We start from the raw sequence: 19,219 nt of genomic DNA, 5'->3' as shown, positions 1-19,219 counted from the left end.
GGCATGTAGACATGGTCAAGACAATCTCCTGCAGTTCAAACCGAGCATCAGTGTGGGGAAGAAAGGTGATTTGAGTGCCTTTGAACGTGGCATGGTTGTTGGTGCCAGAAGGGCTGGTCTGTAGAGGATTCCCCCTGTAATGGTAGAACCACTTCTCCTCTAGGTGTAGAGGATGCCCCTTGTCTATGGTGATGGTAGAACAGCCTCTCCTCTAGGTGTAGAGGATGCTCCCCTGTCTATGGGGATGGTAGACCCTCCTCTCCTCTAGGTGTAGAGAATGCCCCCGTCTATGGTGATGGTAGAACCTCCTCTCCTCTAGGTGTAGAGGATGCCCCCTGTCTATGGTGATGGTAGTGCCCCCTCTCCTCTAGGTGTAGAGGATGTCCCCCGTCTATGGTGATGGTAGAGCCCCCTCTCCTCTAGGTGTAGAGGATGTCCCCCGTCTATGGTGATGGTAGAACCACCTCTCCTTTAGGTGTAGAGGATACCCCTTGTCTATGGAGATGGTAGAACCACCTCTCCTCTAGGTGTAGAGGATGCTCCCCTGTCTATGGGGATGGTAGACCCTCCTCTCCTCTAGGTGTAGAGAATGCCCCCGTCTATGGTGATGGTAGAACCTCCTCTCCTCTAGGTGTAGAGGATGCCCCCTGTCTATGGTGATGGTAGTGCCCCCTCTCCTCTAGGTGTAGAGGATGTCCCCCGTCTATGGTGATGGTAGAGCCCCCTCTCCTCTAGGTGTAGAGGATGTCCCCCGTCTATGGTGATGGTAGAACCACCTCTCCTTTAGGTGTAGAGGATACCCCTTGTCTATGGAGATGGTAGAACCACCTCTCCTCTAGGTGTAGAGGATGCCCCCTGTCTATGGTGATGGTAGAACCTCCTCTCCTCTAGGTGTAGAGGATGCCCCCTGTCTATGGTGATGGTAGAATCACCTCTCCTCTAGGTGTAGAGGATGCCCCCTGTCTATGGCGATGGCAGAACCGCCTCGCCTCTGGGCATAGAGGATGTCCCCTGTCTATGGTGATGGTAGAACCTCCTCCCCTCTAGGTGTAGAGGATGCCCCCTGTCTATGGTGATGGTAGAACCACCTCTCCTCTAGGTGTGGAGGATGCCCCTTGTCTATGGTGATGGTAGAACCTCCTCTCCTCTAGGTGTAGAGGATGCCCCCTGTCTATGGTGATGGTAGAACCTCCTCTCCTCTAGGTGTAGAGGATGCCCCCTGTCTATGGTGATGGTAGAACCTCCTCTCCTCTAGGTGTAGAGGGTCCCCCCTGTCTATGGTGATAGAACCTCCTCTCCTCTAGGTGTAGAGGATGCCCCCTGTCTATGGTGATAGAACCTCCTCTCCTCTAGGTGTAGAGGATGCCCCCTGTCTATGGTGATGGTAGAATCGCCTCTCCTCTAGGCACAGAGGATGCCCCCTTGTCCTGGTCACAGGCCTAGGTATAAAAAGATCTTTGGAGAGATCCTTGTACTTCCTGTTCAAGTATTTGTACATTGTAATGAGGTCTCCCCTCAGCCTATTAAACTGAATAACCCCAAATTTTTTAATCTGTCCTTGTATTATAGTTGCGTAGAGTGGTCGGAAATTTGCACAAAAGTCATTATGGTGTTTAAATCAATTAACTACAAAAGAGGTGTATTGTAGAAATTTAGTGGCCCAACGATGGCCAACTAATGCTCAGAACTTGAGAGCAACAAAAAGACGAATAGACATCAGACATACTAGGGAGTGAGGGTTAGGATGTGGAGGGGTTGGTGGGGGAGATGTTTTGGTTGAGAAGTTGCATGAAAAGGTTTACTTTATGATATTAAATTAGCATTGTATGTAATGCGCTTCAACAGGTAGAATGGAATGTTGCAATTAGGTTGTGAAAGTGGGAGCCTATGCCTCGATAGAGGGGTTATTAGGTATGTTATAATATCCAGAGATCTTTGAATCGAGGAGCTACAACAGACCAAAAAGTACCTTAAACAATATTGCTACTAACATGTTACAAACAGTGCAGGGATACTAGACAAGGGACAGTGAGGTAGGAAGGGGAGGGGATATGCAGGTAAGGACAACAGAGGCATGTCTTTGTGTCCCAGCATTATGTCCCAACTGTCAACCATGTCTCCATAGCTGGAAGGGATCTAAAGGTGATCCAGGTGTTATGGAAGAGGTCATATTTGCCCTCATCACTAGCCTTAAGCTCCTCCTTGTGTAGTATTGTGTTGAGTGCTTCTACCCATTGTGCCTTAGTGGGAGGGATATTAGATTTCCATAGCCTTGGAATTATCTGCCTTGCTGCCACAAGGAAGTGTCGGAGCAGGCTTTTTTTGAATTTAGAGATAGTTCCTGGAAACATTGATAGTAAGGCCAGTACGGGTGAGGGGGGGATTCCGGGGGGACAGATGTCCTTGAATAGTTTAAAAATCTCCTGCCATAGGTCATATATCGGGGGACATTCCCATCATATGTGTAGCATGTTGCCTTCTGCATCTACACAGCGCCAGCACCGGGAAGAAGCCTCAGGGAACATTTTATGCAATTTAGCGGGTGTTCTGTACCATTGGGATAAAATTTTATAATTTAGTTCTTGGAGACGACAAGAGACTGAAGCCTTATGGGTTAAAAGAAACATTTTTTGCCATTGTGCACGTGAGAAAGACTTTTGAAGGTCTTTCTCCCAGGCGTTAGCAAACGGAGGCAGAGAGTCCCCCAAACCCTCCCGTACCAGCATAGCGTAGACCAAGGAGATCGTGTGGACTGGGGGAGAGGAGTCTAGGCATAACTCTTCAAATGGGGTGAATGTGGCAGAATGTTTAGTAGAGCCTAACGAGTCTATGAATCTGCGAACTTTAAAGAATTGGAGCCATCTAGAGGGGGCCAGGCCCAACACTGCGGTTACATCGGTCATGGAGTGGATCCCGTTCTCATCCACCACATCGCGCACCCTGGGGAGTGTTGTTTGTGCGTTGGAGGAGCTGTTTTGAATGTCCAGTAGGTCAGGGTTGCCGACGAGTGGAGTGAGGGGACCTGGAGCCGTGACTAAGTGGGTGCATTTCTGGAATTTACGCCAAGATTTAAGCAACAAGGTTAAAAGAGGTGAGATGCTGTTAACCTGTGTTGAGGTGCCCGGCGACCACCAGAAGGCTCCGAGGGCGTGTGTGCGATTGAGTTCCAACTCCATCTCGACCCATAGTTTGGAGGAGCGTTTGTGAAATAAGTCGAGTACGAACATGGCAATAGAGGCCCTATGGTAGGAGCGGAAATCGGGTAACCCGCCCCCCCCCCCCCATCTAACTTATTTAGACTCATTACGGCTTGTCTAATGCGGGGCCTCGATGTGTGCCAGACGAAGGATTGGGATATGTGCCTGAATCGGTCAAAAAAAGATTTTGGTAAAGGAATGGGGATAGTCTGAAATAGGTACAGGAGTCGGGGTAGTATGTCCATTTTCAGGATGTTAATTCTACCAAACCAGGACACCGATAGTTTGGACCAGTTTTCAAGGTCTTTCTCAATAGTCTTCAACAGGGGTGTATAATTTAGGCTAAATAAAAGATTAAGATTTGTTGGTATGTTCGTTCCCAAGTAGCGTATAGCAGACCTAGCCCACCTGAAGGGAAATGACGCTTCCAATTGCGCCTGTTCGTTCGGGTGTATAGAGATACTGAGCAGTTCAGATTTATGGGTATTGACTTTGAAATTACTCAGTATCCCGTAGGTGTGGAATTCCTTCAGCAGCGAAGGCAAAGCCGTTTTTGGGGATGTCACGTATACGAGTAGATCGTCCGCAAAAAGGGAGAGCTTGCACTCCCGATGTCCCACCTTAAGGCCGGTAATATTGGGATTTGCCTTGATGGCATTCGCCAAAGGCTCCATTGCCAACAGATACAGGAAGGGAGATAGAGGACATCCCTGTCTGGTTCCATTGGCAACGTGGAAGGGGTCTGAGAGAGAGCCATTGACACGCACCTGTGCCGTGGGGTTATGGTACAGCGCCATTATGCTCTGTAGCATCTTTGGGCCCAGGCCTATTTTGCGGAGGACCGCTTCTAGGAATAACCAACGAACCCTGTCAAATGCCTTCTCGGCGTCTACTGAAAGAAGGCATAACGGAGTACCTGCGGATTGGGCATTCGTGATTAGGGATATCGTTTTTGCTGTGTTGTCACGTGCCACCCTTCCAGGCACAAACCTCACCTGATCCCCATGTATAAGGTCTGGTATGAGGGGCTGAAGGCGAAGAGCCAGCATTTTGGAATATAGCTTCACATCTACGTTTAGCAGTGATATGGGTCTATAATTCCCGCAGGTTGTTAAGGCTTTGCCAGGTTTAGGAAGAACAGTGATAGTGGCCTGTAGGGTCTGTGCCTGGAAACGAGTCCCCCCTGCCGCTGCATTGAAGGACTTCAGGAGCATGGGTGTTAGGGCTTCCCCAAATAATTTGAAAAACCGTGGGGTAAGGCTATCTGGCCCTGGCCTTTTCCCAGATTTTAGGTCTTTGAGGACACGGTGGATTTCATGCTCTGTGAAGTCCTCTTCGAGTGCAGTTACTGTATCACGGGGGATAGGGGGTGGAGCATGTCGGTTAAGGTATTCTATAATGTACCCCGGGGCGGGATGTGGTAATGAGATGGTTGTATCTTTTAAGTTGTAGAGGTGTTTGTAGAACAGACGAAATTCCTTTCGGAAGGTGAATGCACCTTAAAGGGACGAGTCGATGGAGAGTATGTGTGTGCGGGCCATTCTGGGATGTAAGGCTCTAGCTAGCCAGGAGCCACATTTGTCTCCATACTCATAGAAGCCCCTACGCATGCGGCACATTGGTTTTTTTGATCTAGGATTGACAGGATTTGTTGACGAGGCCTGGTTGCAATCCTCTAGGCGACCCAGCTCTGCCATTAAGGCTTTAAGTTTTGATGTGCTCTCTAGTTTTAAGCGGGAGCCATGTGTCATCAAGATTCCTTTTATGTCGAATTTCAAAGCTTCCCATTTAAGTGTAGCGTTAGAGGAGTCTACCGTGTGTTGGGTAGGGAAGGACTGTATGGCTGTCTTTACGCCTGATACACGCAGGGAGTCATTTAATAGATTATCATTTAACCTCCAGGAATACTGCCTGGTAGGTTGCGCTGCGAAGGTAAGAGATCCCATGACTGGCGCATGATCAGACCATAAAAACCCATCAATAGAACAGCGTGGCTCCAAGTCTAAGAGGTGGTGTGAGATGAAGAGGTGATCTAGCCTATGGTAGCTGTTATGTGCCGCAGAGCGAAAGGTAAAGTCTTTCACCCCAGGATGAAGGATCCTCCATAAATCCACTAGCTGTAGGTCCTTCAGCGATCTCCTCAATCTACGCAGCTGCACAAAAGAGATGGAGGACTTACCAGTTGTAGAATCCTGGAGCGGATCAAAAGAGAGATTAAAGTCGCCGCCTAGCACAATCTGGGAGCCGTCCGCAAATTCCGCCAGTTCCCGGAGTGTCTGGATGCCGAATTCGACCTGTCCCTGGTTGGGAAAATACAAGTTAGCAACAGTAGATATCCTATTTGCAAAGGAGATTTTTAGAAAGAGGAATCTGCCTTCTGGGTCTATTTTAGAGCCCAGGAGGGTGTGCGGGAATGTTGTGTGTATAGCTATGGAGACTCCTCCCGCTTTACGTGTTGGGTTTGGGCTGTGGTACCAAGCTGAGTAATGGGCAGTGGGACATTTTGGTACATGAGAGGAGCTGAAATGTGGTTCTTGAAATAAGACAATTATCTTTTTACGGTGCATTCGATACAATATCTGGCCTCTTTTGTTTTGGGCGTTTAGGCCCCTTGCATTAAATGTACAAATAGAGAATGATGACATAGTTATTTACCAGATCCTAGACCCGCCTAGGAAAGTGTAAGGATGGAAGACAACAATAGGGAAGTATGAAAGGGAAGGGTAGGGGTATTGGGTGACGGACGAACAACACACACTAAGCAAGACAACAAGAAAAAACTGTGGCAGGAGGTGTCCTCCTGCAAAAATACTACTAGCTATTATAAGAAGGAAAAAAAAAAAAAAAAAAAAAAAAAAAAAGAGTCTAAAGTAGCCTCAAGGGCCACGGTTCCGCAACGGAGCGAAGGAAGTCAATGACCAAGAGAGCCTCTTGGGTGGGCCCGCTCAAGGAAATGTGCCCGATGGGGCATTCACTTATCCGCTAGACTTGAAGACTGCAGGATCTGGAGTGGGAAGAAAGGAAAAGCATATTTGATTTCCATTAAGAGTAGTTACAACAAGTCCTGCATAGGCCTCCCGGTTAGGCCTCTCGGAGATGGGGGAAGATCAGAACCCAACTTATGGTGGTGTAGGCTTCGGGCGTCTAGGGTCTCTCTTTGGCTTTGGTTCCACTGTTTTCCACTCAGGTCTTGGTGGTTGTATGGAGAGAGTAGGCATCTTGGGCCAATCCGGTATGAAAATCAAAGGTAATTCCAAAGTGCCCAAAAAATTCGGGAGATCCCCCAAGGATCGGAATATCGCAGTCTTCCCTGCATTGCGGGCTATTAATTGGAAGGGGTACCCCCAACGGTATACAATATTTCTTTTTCGTAGAACAGTAAGGAGTGGCTTAAGGGCCTTGCGAAGCTGCAGTGTACGCCTGGCCAGGTCAGGTAAAATGGACAAGGGGGAGCCCTTAAATAACAGCGGCTCTGCATCTCTGGCTCCTCTCAAGATGGCCTCTTTGTCCTTAAAGAAGTGGATACGACATAGGACGTCGCGGGGTTTCGCTGGGTCTGTGGGTTTGGGGCCCAGGGATCTATGAATGCGGTCGATTTCGATGGGGCGACTCCGGGGCCGCTTAAGCAAGGGGGAGAAAAAGTCTTGTGCCCAGGCGTGACGGGTCAATGTCTTCAGTGAGGCCTCTAATTCTGAGGTTATTGCGCCTGTGTCTATTTTCAATGTCGTTGATATGCGTTAAGATATTGGAGATCTGCGCAGATTGCGCCAGAATAACTTGACGATGCTCCTCCAAGATGGTAAGAGTATGATCCTGGGCTTCTTCCATTACAAACACCCTTGCGCCCACGTGATGGATTTCTTGTTTTATATCTTCCATATCCCTCTTGTGGGATGCTTCTAGTTTAAGTAGCAAATTTTCCAAATCACCCTTTGTAGGAATGGAGCGGAGGTGAGCTTGGCAGTCCCAATTTTGATCCCCACGTATATGGTTGTTAGTGGAAGTAGCTTGAGTGGAAGGTGGAGACTGAAGACCCCTGGTGGCAGACCAGGGAGATGCAGCTGGTGACAATGAAGGGCTGAAAGTAAGAGATGGAGAGGAGCCCAAGTGTGGTGACAATGGGGGGGTCAGCTCTTGGGGTCCCTGGGCATGCTGGCGTCATACAGGGGCTCAGCTCTGTAGAACGGTAGAAGAGGAAACTCCAGCATCACAGACGGTAAGTCGATTAAAAGTCCATTTTATTAGAAAAAAAGAATATAAAATTGTTACAGCATGAGGTCAGGAAACTGACGCGTTTCGGATGATAACCGTCCTTAGTCGTAGCATAAAACATAGTGACCAAAGCAGACAATATATAGTAGATGGGGAAGTCAACACCTACATTTGGCTCCACCCCACTTCCGTTTGAAAAGGTAACAGGTAAAATCAGGGAAAACAGCATGAATGTAAGTAAAAAGAGAGGAATGCATCAATACAAATAGAGCAGATCACTCTTATAATTGAGCCCTAGGGGTGACCGTGTGCGTAGTGCCAATATCCAAAAAGCCTCCCGGGACAGAAGTTTTTTGAACCAATCCCCGCCTCTACGGGGGCGTGGTATTCTTTCTATGGGAACGATATGTAAACTGGTAAGATCTCCTGCATGTGTGGATCTAAAATGTTTAGATAAACCTGAAATGTTTTTGTTTGTGATTACATCCTGTCTGACAAGAGAGTCATTACAGTGTTCGTAAATTCTTTTCTTCAGTTTGCGTGTGGTACACCCAATGTATTGTAACTTGCATGTGTTGCATGTAGCCACATAAATGACATGGTCGCTTTCTCAATTGAGATGGGTGGCAATATTCTAAGTTTTGGATGTGACCACAGATGAAAAATGTGAGGTTTTGTCGATGTATTTGCAGGAACTACACCTGGGGAAACCACATTTAGTGCTACCTTTATGTTTAAGCCAATTCTGGGTAGTGGGTTTGGAAACAAATAGGTTGGGAGATAGTATTTTGGCTAAAGAAGGAGCATTTTTTGAGACAAACCTGACCTCACTTTTCAATATTTCGGATGAGATATCTTGAAATAAAACGGGGAGGTGCCGTCGGACAATATGGACTATGTCATTGTACCTATTATTGTAAGTGGTATTAAATGTAAGTTTAGGAGTATTGATCTTACGATCTCTCTTTTTTTGGGGATGTAAGAAATTGCTTCTTGATTCTGCATTTAATTTATGTAAAGTATTGTTTACATTGTTTCCGGTGTAACCCCGAGTATGGAGTCTTTGGCAAATGTTATTGGACGACACTTGAAAAAGTTCATCCGAAGAGCAAATGCGTTTGGCGCTTATTAATTCACCTTTTGGTAAATTTTTTATGACATGTGGTGGGTGGTTGCTGGTGGCAAAGAGAAGTGTGTTGCCTGATGTAGATTTACGAAAAAGATCTGTAGAAATCTGTCCTGTGGATATGTTACCTGTTAGTAGGATGTCTAGAAAAGGTATGGTAAGTTTGGCTGTGGTGTATGTGAAACTGAGATTATAAGTATTGTTATTCATGTAATTTACAAAGTTCACAATATCACTAGCCGGACCTGTCCAGATTAACAGGTAGTCATCGATATAACGCCCTAGCCAACCAATGCATGTGCGGTAAATATTGTTGGAATTGTAAATCATATTCTCCTCAAACCACGACATGTAGAGGTTGGCCAGGGTGGGGGAAAATTTAGACCCCATGGGGCACCCCTGTTTCTGAAAAAAGAATTTACAATCAAACATAAAGAAGTTGTTAGTTAACCCCTAGGCGCACCTGGACGTTATAGTACGTCCCCGGGGCTAGATGCTTAGCGCACGGGGACGTTCTATAACGTCCTGCTTCTGGCACCGGCTCACGAACGGAGCCGGTACCAGAAGCAGCGGCTGTCAGCTGTCTAGTACAGCTGACAGCCTGCGCTAACACCCGCGATCGGAGCCGGCTCCGATCGCGGGTGTTAACCCCTTACACGCCGCGGTCAAACATGACCGCGGCGTGTAACGGTGTTAGCGCTGTGGATCGGATCCCCCGTGCCGCTTACCGGGGGATCCGATCCTCTGCCGGGCAGCTCCGAGGACTGGCATGTGCCCCGGAGCTGCCCGGTCTCCATGGCAGCCAGACCCCTTCCGGGTCTGGCTGTAAACTGTCTGAGCATGCGCAAGCTTGCTCAGACAGTTTACACTGCTCTACAATAAAATAGTATTGTAGAGCAGTGTATTGAACTTAAACCAGTGATCAGAGCATCACTGGTTTAAGTTCAAGTATGTATAAGTAAAAATATGCAAAAACAGTTATCACTACACATTATAATAAATAAAAAATTAATACATAAAAATATAAGCCCCTAAAATGTCACTTTCCCATAAATACACTTAATAAAGTATAAAAAACATAAAAACACAAAAAAACCCCGCATATTTGGTATTGCCGCATCCGTAACAATCTGCATAATAAAACAGAATCGTTACTGGACCCGCACGGTAAACGCCGGAGGAAAAAAACGCAAAAAACATTCCGAAAAAAGATAATTTTTAATTAATACCCTATAAAAAATGCTCTAAAAAGTGATTTAAAAAATGTTATGCACTCCAAAATAAGCCCACTAAAAAGAACAACTGTTCTCGCAAAAAATAAGCCCCTAACAAGATTTATCTGCCAAAAAATAAAAAAGTTATGCATATAAAAAGATGGTGATGCTAAAATGAATAAGATTTTCTCCAAATTAGTTTTTATTCAGTACAATTGAATAAAATACACAAAACCCCCACATATTTGGTATCCCTGCGTCCGTAACAATCTGTATAATAAAACAGAATCGTTATTAGATCCGCAAAGTGAACCCCGTAAAAAACAACCTAAAAAAACTCTCTCTGCTAAAGATGATTTTTTATTAATGCCCTTTAAAAATGCTCTAAAAAAGTGATTTTAAAAAGTTACGCAATCTAAAATAAGACCACTAAAAAGAGCTATCATTCTTGCAAAAAATAAGCCCTTAAACAGATTTTTGAGGTGAAAAATAAAAAAGTTATGCATATGAAAGACGGTGATGCTAAAATTAACAACAATTTTGCCAAATTACTTTTTATACAGTAAAAATGGGAAAAAATAAAAAAATATATATAAATGAAGTATTTTCATAAACGTGGCGACCCAAAGAATAAAAATAATATACTATTTTCATGGTATGGTTAACGGCCAAAAAAAAAAAACACATAAAAATTTTCCTAAAAATTGATGATTTTCATTTCCTCCACCAACAAAGAGTTAATTAAATCTCACCAATTAGCTATAGATGCCCCAAAATTATGTATTAGAAAAGTGCATCTCATGTGGCAAAAGAAATAAGCCCCTATAGGTGCACAATAAAAAAAAGAAAAAAATTATAGCCTGTACAATGTGACATAGCAAATCTGATTTGAATGGCGCCTCCTTCCCTTCTATGCCCGGCCGTGCGCCCATACAGCAGGTTACCACCACATGTAGAGTATCCGTGTACTCGGGAGAAATTGCGTATCAAACTTTGTGGAGCCTTTTTTCATTTTATCCATTAGAAATGTAAAATTTTCCACCCAAAATGGGTGTATTGTGAAAAAATATTACAATTTGCATTTTGTTTTAACCCCTATAAAACACGTAAAGGGTTAACAAACTTCTTAAAAGTGGTTTTTCATATGTTGAGGGGTGTAGTTTCCACAATGGGGTAATTTACGAGTCTTGCTATTATTTAGGCCTCTCAGTGTCAATTAGAAGTTGAGCAGGTCCATCTAAATACAGGTTTTGGTGATTTTACAAAAAATGTGAAAAATGGCACCCAAATTCTGAGCCTCATAACATTCTAGTAAAATATGTGGAATCTTAAAAAACCATGCCAACATAAAGCAGACATTTGGGAAATGTAAGTTATGAATTTATTTGGGTGCTATGACTTTCTGAATCAAAAGTAGAGAATTTAGAACGTTGAAAATAAAGAATTTTTCAAAATTTTTGCCAAATTTTGTTTTTTTTCATAACTAAACGCAAAAGATTTCATCCAAATTTTTAAACTAATTTGAAGTACAATGTGTCACGAGAAAACAATCTCAAAATCCCCTGGATATCTCACAGCGTTCCCACGCTATAACCACTTATAGTGACACAGGCCAGATTTGAAAAATGGGGCTGCGTCCTTTAGGCCAAAAGATGCTGTGTCCCGTAGGGGTTAAAAGAAAAAACAAAACGTCCAGTATGTAGTAGATGATGGTTTCTGAAAAAGAGCTATACTTCCGTAGATAATAATTGATGGATTCAATTGCTAGATGGTGGAGGGTGGAAGTATACAGTCCTACTACATCACAAGTTAGCCATAAATTGTTCTCTGTCCAAGTGACATGTTCCATGGCTTGGAGGACTGTAGTACTGTCCTTGATGTACCCCGGGGTGCGTTTCACAAAGGGTTGGAGAATAGTATCCAACCAAGAAGATAGCTTTTCCAGGAGGGAACCGACTCCGGAAATGATGGGTCTAAACGGTGGGGGAAAAAGATTTATGTGCGTTTTTGGTAACGCGTAGAGGATAGGGATATTTGGGAAATCAGTTGATAAGTGGGATGCCGCATATTCAGAAAAAATCCCTAGGGATATACCTTCCTGTAAGATTTTGTTCAAATTATTTCTCACAATTGTGGTTGGATCTGAGGGTACAGGAGAGTATGTAGATTGGTCCTCCAACATCCGTTCAATTTCCCGTTGGTAAAGAGACTTATCCAGAATGACGATCGAGCCCCCTTTATCAGAGGCCCTGATAATAATATGAGAATTATTCTTGAGATCTTTAATAGCTTTAAACTCCGATTTGTTAAGATTTTGATTGCGGTCGGAAAGAGCGTGGTTGTACAATAAAGATAAATCGTGTTCTACTAGATTTTGGAACTGTTCCATAGGGGGCACTCTGGAGTTTATTGGATAGAAAGATGGATTGCTTTTAACCACATATTCAGACAGATCCGTTACCTGAGTGGGGAAAGAATCATGTGTGTCTTGTAAGTCCACCAGATCTAATAGACAGACATTGTCTAAAAGGCTATTATTAGCAGGGAAAGAGGTTTCGCCGCGTTCGTTTAGGAAGTTTTCCGTGCGGTTCACAGAGTTGTTTGTAGATGTAGAGGAGAAAAAATGCCTTTTGAGCGTTAAAGACCTTATAAACTTGTTTACATCTTTGATGACATCATATAATTGCATATTTGAACTTGGGATAAAATTGAGTCCTTTGGATAGGACATGAATTTGTTGTTTGTTTAATATGCATGCGGATTGATTAATGATGTTGTATTCTTCTTCTGTTGGTATTGTTACTTGCGTTTTGTTTTTGTTTTTTTGTCCTGAGGAATGTTTTCTTCCCCCTCTGTGTTTCCTTTTTCGTTTGTTTTGTTGGGTTTTTGTCTTGTTTTCATGGTGGGTTGTAAATCTTGATCTAAAAAAGCTTTACTGGAAGAAGATGAAGTATGAGAAGAGTTGATTTCGTTGTCGGATATATCCGTGTTGCCATCTGATGTATCTATGTCCGTAGAGCTAAAGGAAACGCGTGGTTGTGAACGTTTTTTGAGGATAGAACAAGGTGTTGTACGGTTTTTTGGTTTCCACGTGTACACGGTGTCTGATTTATAATCATTAATATCCCTGGTGAATTTGTTTTTCTTGGTCAAAATGATAGAGTCCTCCAACTTTTTAATGTTAGTCTCCATTTTGGCATGTAAGTCCTGAAAATCGGTGGAAGACTTGTAATCATTTAATTTATATTCCAGGTCAGTGATTTGTTTGTTCAACTCTGTGAGTTTAGTTTCCTCGTTTTGGACAATTAGTTGAATTAGTTTGAAGGAACAATCCGACAATATCATATACCATTTCTTTAGGAACTCCTCGGAATAGACTGTTGTAGGAGACTTGTAGAGTCGTAACCCTCGTGGTATCATTTGTTGTTCCAAGTATTTCATTAAAGTTGTGCGATCCCACCACACTCGAAGTTGGTTTAACATGTTCTTTTCCACTTCATGCATCATAGTTTTCAAAGGGGTGGTGGTATTAGTGTCATTATCCACAGTAGAAAATATCTCATTTGCTTTAAGCATATGGTTTGCGTTGACAAACAAAATGAAGGAGGTGCTTGCTGTGGTGTTGGCTTCCTCGGTTGAGTTCATCCTGAGGATTCCCAGACGAATACACCTGAGTTTAAGAAAAAAATGGACCTAAGTTCCAAGATTGTTGTGGTAATGAAGAAACACGCCGGTGCTCAGCTCTACTCACACCAGTTGTGGCCTTCGGACCACTGGGGACCGTGCAGAAGCCGGCAAGGAGGGGAAGTCCTCATGTGAAGGAGAGGAACGTCCAGCAGCAGGTCCGTTAGGCTGGGCATCGGCAGGGGTGTCTCTGGCGTTGTGCCCTTGTGGCACCAATGTCGGGTGAGTCGGCGGCGCCGCATCGTAGCAGTGAGGGTCCGGCTCCATAATGTCTTCTTAGGTCCCATCACGTGTGCTGGTGCGGGAAGCGGGTCCAGCGGTCAGGTGAGCGGGCAGCGGATCTCAGCGGGCACACGTCTCTACTCGGCCATAGGCAAGCCACGCCCCCCCCCCGTAATCCTTTTTAGAACGCCATGTAAACGCAAACAAGACATAACGTGTGAACACGGCCTTAATGTAAAATCTGACTGCATCTTGTAGGGGTTAAATTCTCACCATAGGCTTTAAACAGCTTTATTGCTGCACACAATTACTAGACTGGATTTGGAACATCCACACAAGTGAATAGGAGGGAGCCGTGGAGCATGGCCACCTCTCCAGTCACAGTCACGATGGTCAGGGAACCCATTTCTGGCGATAGACGTGGGTCACACCTATCACGTGGGAGAAGATGATCAACAAAAAAAAAACCAAGAGTTTATTCATAATATTAAATAAAACCGCATCAAGCTGAAGGATCACAGGAAACTGCAGTTATATTTAATTCTATTAAATAACATAAGATACACACTGAACTACTGGCAAAATACAGAAATATGATCTTACAATATTACATATACATAAAAGTGCAAATAAAGAAGCCAGACACATACACCGGGCGTCCCCCAGGATCCCAGAGACAATATTATGTAAAAGGACAGGAAAACAAACTAAAAACTGTTTGATGGTGGAAACAAATCAATAGTAAACCCCGGGAGTAAGGACACTTAAGGGCTCCCCCTGAATAGATTGTCATATATTACATTACTTAGGACATATCTACAGGTCTGTTCTGGGTAAGACACTTTAATATTAATTACACTTTAATTAATTTCAATAAAATATTTCTCTTAAACTAAAATTAGCTGTAGGCTTTACACCAAATACCTATTTAAAAAATGAAACCTTTAAGACTGAACCTTATTTTGCTGTAGTACACAGAGTATAGAGAGCATATAAGAGCTGAAGATCTCATCCAGACCATGCCCACAGTGATGCGATGGACTGTATGATATGGCCATATTATATGTGTCTGAATAATCCCTACTCCTATCCCTGTACAGATCCATAGTGCTAAAAAGAAAGGGATCACGTATTAGGATTATTATGTTTTATGTGACAGGTGTTTAATGCCAGATGGAAGTGGTTTCATCCCACAGGTCCAATTCTCCTATATAATGTATATGAAAAGCTTTAGGAAATGTTGCATATAAGTTACAGCTTTTCCTAAATCTGCATGAGGCACCAGCAAAATTGCAGAAAATATGCAAATTGATAATTTGAGTATTAAATACAAATAGGTTGTACCAACTATTCAAAGGACATCTACCACCAGCATGAAGGACTGTATGCAAATAAGCCTGAGGCGCTCCAGGCTCTTTTAACACCGACGGTGTCTGGAGGCCCTCAGGCTCATTTGCATACAGTCCTTCATCCTGGTGGTAGAGGCCCTTTAAGGTATCCTCTATACACAGGATTGGGAGATAAGCTGATCGTTCAGGGTTCACCACCAAAAAGAGGAATAGGATCCAACGTATTCCAGAGAATGGGGGTCTCAAGCTCACTAATTGGTAGATTTAGTTGTAATGGAGTGTCAAAAATTGCCAACCACAGCGCTCAGTTCTCACCAGAACTCACACAGACAGCAAATGGGAGTGCCAGAGATACCCAAGCACTGTGCTCAGAAATTTCCAACACTAACATACAATTGCATAGAGCGGCAGGACACATGCTCAACACGATGCTCTATCATTTAGGAAGAACAGGACCTGGTTCTCCTTTTGCTGGAGAGCACATTCTTGTGATCGGTGGAGAGGGGATAACTTAAATAGTTTGATTTATTTGACAGGATTTTCATGATGTACTTCACTGTAACATTTAAATCCTCTGCATTTCAAATACTGTGCAACTCAGTCTTGGAACACAGACAAATTCCTACATTTAATATGCACGTGGCTTGCACAGAGCACAGGCAGTGTGGTCTTATTACTGGTTATTCAGATCTGGACAGAAGGATTTTTTTTTATTGAAGTTTTTGGTTTTAACCTTTTAAGATGTTGGGGATGGAGAGATTCACATTCATTTCACTTTTATGTAAAATGTTTCTGTAGAATGTCTCTTCTTCGCAGATAACTAGCATGGATTTTATTGATTATATATATATATATATATATATATATATATATATATATATATATATATATATATACGTTATATATATACCCTAGATTTTTGTTGGAGTGGGGAAAACAATACATAAAAGCCAGCAATAAAATATACTGGATGCAACATTTTTCTTTCAGAGGGTGAGCAGCCATTACCGTATCCGTGTCATGTAAACCAAGTGGACATGTATGATGAGGCTCCTGTCAGGTTTCTATTGGTTCTTGACGCCTGGTAGAGCGCAGCTTGCAGAGCAGTGCTCTATAGAGTAGACAGTAACCTGGTTGATGCTTGATAGGTCAACAGGACCCACAGCTAATGTGAACAGCACCCAAACTGCAATTTTAAAAGCCATCTACCCCGTCTCTTATCTTACATGGTTTGTAAACATTCAGCAGGTTGTTGTGGTGCAAAAAACTTGTTGCCAAATTAAAAAAAAAAAGAGAAATAATCACAATTCTCAAGTCAAGAAAGTATCATGAAATGGCAAGAAGGACCCAAGTAGCATATTACAGGGTCATCTGCATTGTCCGGATGTGTGGTCACTGCATGGTACAACCCCCGTGTGGGAGGGAATCTTGTAGCGTTATCGCCACCGATTTGGAGAGGTAGGTCATCGTGCCAAAACGTCCACTGGGCGCACTGTCATACAACAAGGCACAAATGCCAGTTTCAGGGTCAACTTTTAACATGGCGTCATCTGCACCAAGTGCTCTCTGCAAACAAAGAATAGAAGCCAAAATGTAAAAATATTACACGTAACACAATGTTAATTCAATCCATCTTAAAAAGGCAATCAACCAGTAACATGTTCAACAAAGCATGTAGAAAGAATAACTCGATAATAATACCTGTTCTTGGCAGAACAAATCATTGGCAATGTGCACAATCTTCTCCACATGGATGATGCCACCCACACTCTTGATTTCTACATCTGCAACAATCGTTAAAACCAATATGGCTTCCACCAGGAGCTGGCGATATTCTGGCTGTGGCACGCGATTAAGTACAGATTCTACGTGGGAAAAAAATTTCAGCTCGCCTGGAGTCATCTATATGTAAAAATTAAAAATAATAAAAACAAATCATTAAAGCACTTCAAGCATTAAAAGTGATTACAAAGTGTTTACATTTGATTCTGAAGCAAAAAATGTTCATGTATTTAAAAAGAAATCTATCAAGATAAACCAGGGGCACTTACTCATAGATCCAGGCGCCGTGACGGTGGTTATTGTCTTATATTTGTTATCCATGGCCTCCTTCCTTCTAAAATAAACATTATGCTAATGAGCCAGAAGGGATCTTTGGGGTGTTACCCGTGCCCCTCCATGCTGCAAGCCGTTAGTGTACAAGGAGCACTTCCACCTCCTACTGTAATCTGAAAATTCCTCTGCTGCAGCAAGATTACATCAGGTAGAGGGAGTAAGTGCTGAAGGAGCAGGGGTAGGGGAGAGATGGTTTAACAACAGCCTGTGAAGCCGCAGCATGGAGGAGCTTTGGTAATGTATCCAGTGCCCTACTGTCTCCTTCGCATCATTTTAAAAGTTGATTTAACCCCTTAACGCTCTGCGCCATAGCTCTACGGCGCAGAGGTATAAGGGATGTGTGAAGAGGGCTCACGGGCCGAGTCCTCTTCATACAAAGGTGGGGGTTTTTGCATTTTGCACAAAACCCCCACCGCTAATAACCGGCCATTAACCCTCTCAACGCCGCCGGCAAAGTCGCCGGCGGCGTTTAAAAGACGGCGGCGCACAGGCGCCACCATCTTTTTTCCGATCGCCACGCCCCCGAACGTCATCGGGGGGCGGCGATCAGTTACCATGGTAGCCTCGGGTCTTCTTTTGACACGAGGCTACATGGCTTATGCAGGTTCGTTACAATGAGCCAGTGGCTCATTGTAATGAATGTGCTGCAAAAATGCCATATATTGCAATACTGTAGTATTACAGTATATGGTAGGAGCGATCTGACCATCTAGGGTTAATGTACCCTAGATGGTCTAAAAAATAGTGAAAAAGAAAAAAAAAAAGTTTAAAAAATAAAAAAAATTAATAAAATATTAAAAGTTCAAATCACCCCCCTTTCCCTAGAACGGATATAAAACATAATAAACAGTAAAAATCACAAACATATTAGGTATCGCCGCGTCCCAAAATGCCCGATCTATCAAAATATAAAGACGGTTACGGCCGGCGGTGACCTCCGAGGCGGGAAATGGCGCCCAAATGTCCGAAATGCGACTTTTACACCTTTTTACATCACATAAAAAATGAAATAAAAAATGATCAAAATGTCGCACAGACCTCAAAATGGTAGCAATGAAAACGTCGCCTCATTTTGCAAAAAATGACCCCTCACACATCTCCGTGCGCCAAAGTATGAAAAAGTTATTAGCGTCAGAAGATGGCAAAAAATTTTTTTCTTTTTTGTACACATTCGTTTAATTTTTGAAAATGTATTAAAACACAATAAAACCTGTATAAATTTGGTATCACCGCGATCGCACCGAACCAAAGAATAAAGTAGGCGTGTTATTTGGAGCGAAGAGTGAAAGTCGTAAAAACTGAGCCCACAAGAACGTGACGCACGTGACGTTTTTTTTCCAAGTTTTCCACATTTGGAATTTTTTTTCAGCTTCGCAGTACACAGCATGTTAAAATAAATAACATCACGGGAAAGTAAAATTTGTTACGCACAAAATAAGCCCTCACACAGGTCTGTACATGTAAAAATGAAAAAGTTATGGATTTTTTAAGTTGGAGAGCGAGAAATCGGCCGAAAAACCCTGCGTCCTTAAGGGGTTAAGAAGGAGGCCATGGATAACAAATATAAGAAGATCACCACAAACACTGTGCCTAGATCTATGAGTAAGCATCCTTGGTTTATCATGCTTTTGAAGGTAGATTTCCTTCAATGTAGAAAAATAAAGCTACAATGAAGCTACCACTAAAATTGAGTTTATAGGTTGAATTTGTACTGAGGCCTACAGGTGACTACAAGCAGCATGTTTTATTGCTTTGTGAAGTAAAGCAGGGGACTCAGAGTGGATAACAGTCCACAGAGATACAAGTCTCTAGATTACATACATTAAGCACCACACCTTTATAAAGCACCAGTTCTGTTTCACATAAAAAACTGAAAATCAGGCCCACAGAAGTGAATACAGCAGTGGTCAGACCACTACTTTATTCACATGGGGAACTGAGAGGTGGGGGTGCTAGCAATGACATGTATGGGAAATACCCCTTAAATTCCACATGAGATGGTTAAGTACTAGAAAACCCAGAGGCAAATATTCCTTACCTCACGGGTGCTGGAGGAGGGCAGGACAAACCCTTCTATAGAAAGTCCATGGCACTAAATAA

General features: G+C 43.2%; 1 protein-coding gene across 8 annotated transcripts in view; it reads right to left on the bottom strand.

The window, feature by feature from the left end:
- Positions 1-14,170: 14,170 nt before the first annotated feature.
- Positions 14,171-19,219, bottom strand: part of PHKA1 (phosphorylase kinase regulatory subunit alpha 1) — a 51,313-nt gene continuing 46,264 nt past the window's right edge. For all 8 annotated transcript variants that reach the window (XM_072124452.1, XM_072124457.1, XM_072124459.1 and 5 more), the window contains 3 exons: positions 19,158-19,211; positions 16,706-16,906; positions 14,171-16,570 (listed from right to left, as the gene is read on the bottom strand). In XM_072124452.1, coding sequence (XP_071980553.1) covers positions 16,397-16,570; positions 16,706-16,906; positions 19,158-19,211 — 429 coding nt within the window. In that variant the 3' untranslated portion in view covers positions 14,171-16,396. The remainder of the gene's footprint in view (positions 16,571-16,705; positions 16,907-19,157; positions 19,212-19,219) is intronic.

Source organism: Engystomops pustulosus, chromosome 9, assembly GCF_040894005.1.
Source record: "Engystomops pustulosus chromosome 9, aEngPut4.maternal, whole genome shotgun sequence".
Lineage (NCBI taxonomy): Eukaryota > Metazoa > Chordata > Amphibia > Anura > Leptodactylidae > Engystomops > Engystomops pustulosus.
The sequence above is the reverse complement of the archived record's forward strand: the minus strand, read 5'-3'. Positions and strand labels throughout refer to the sequence as shown.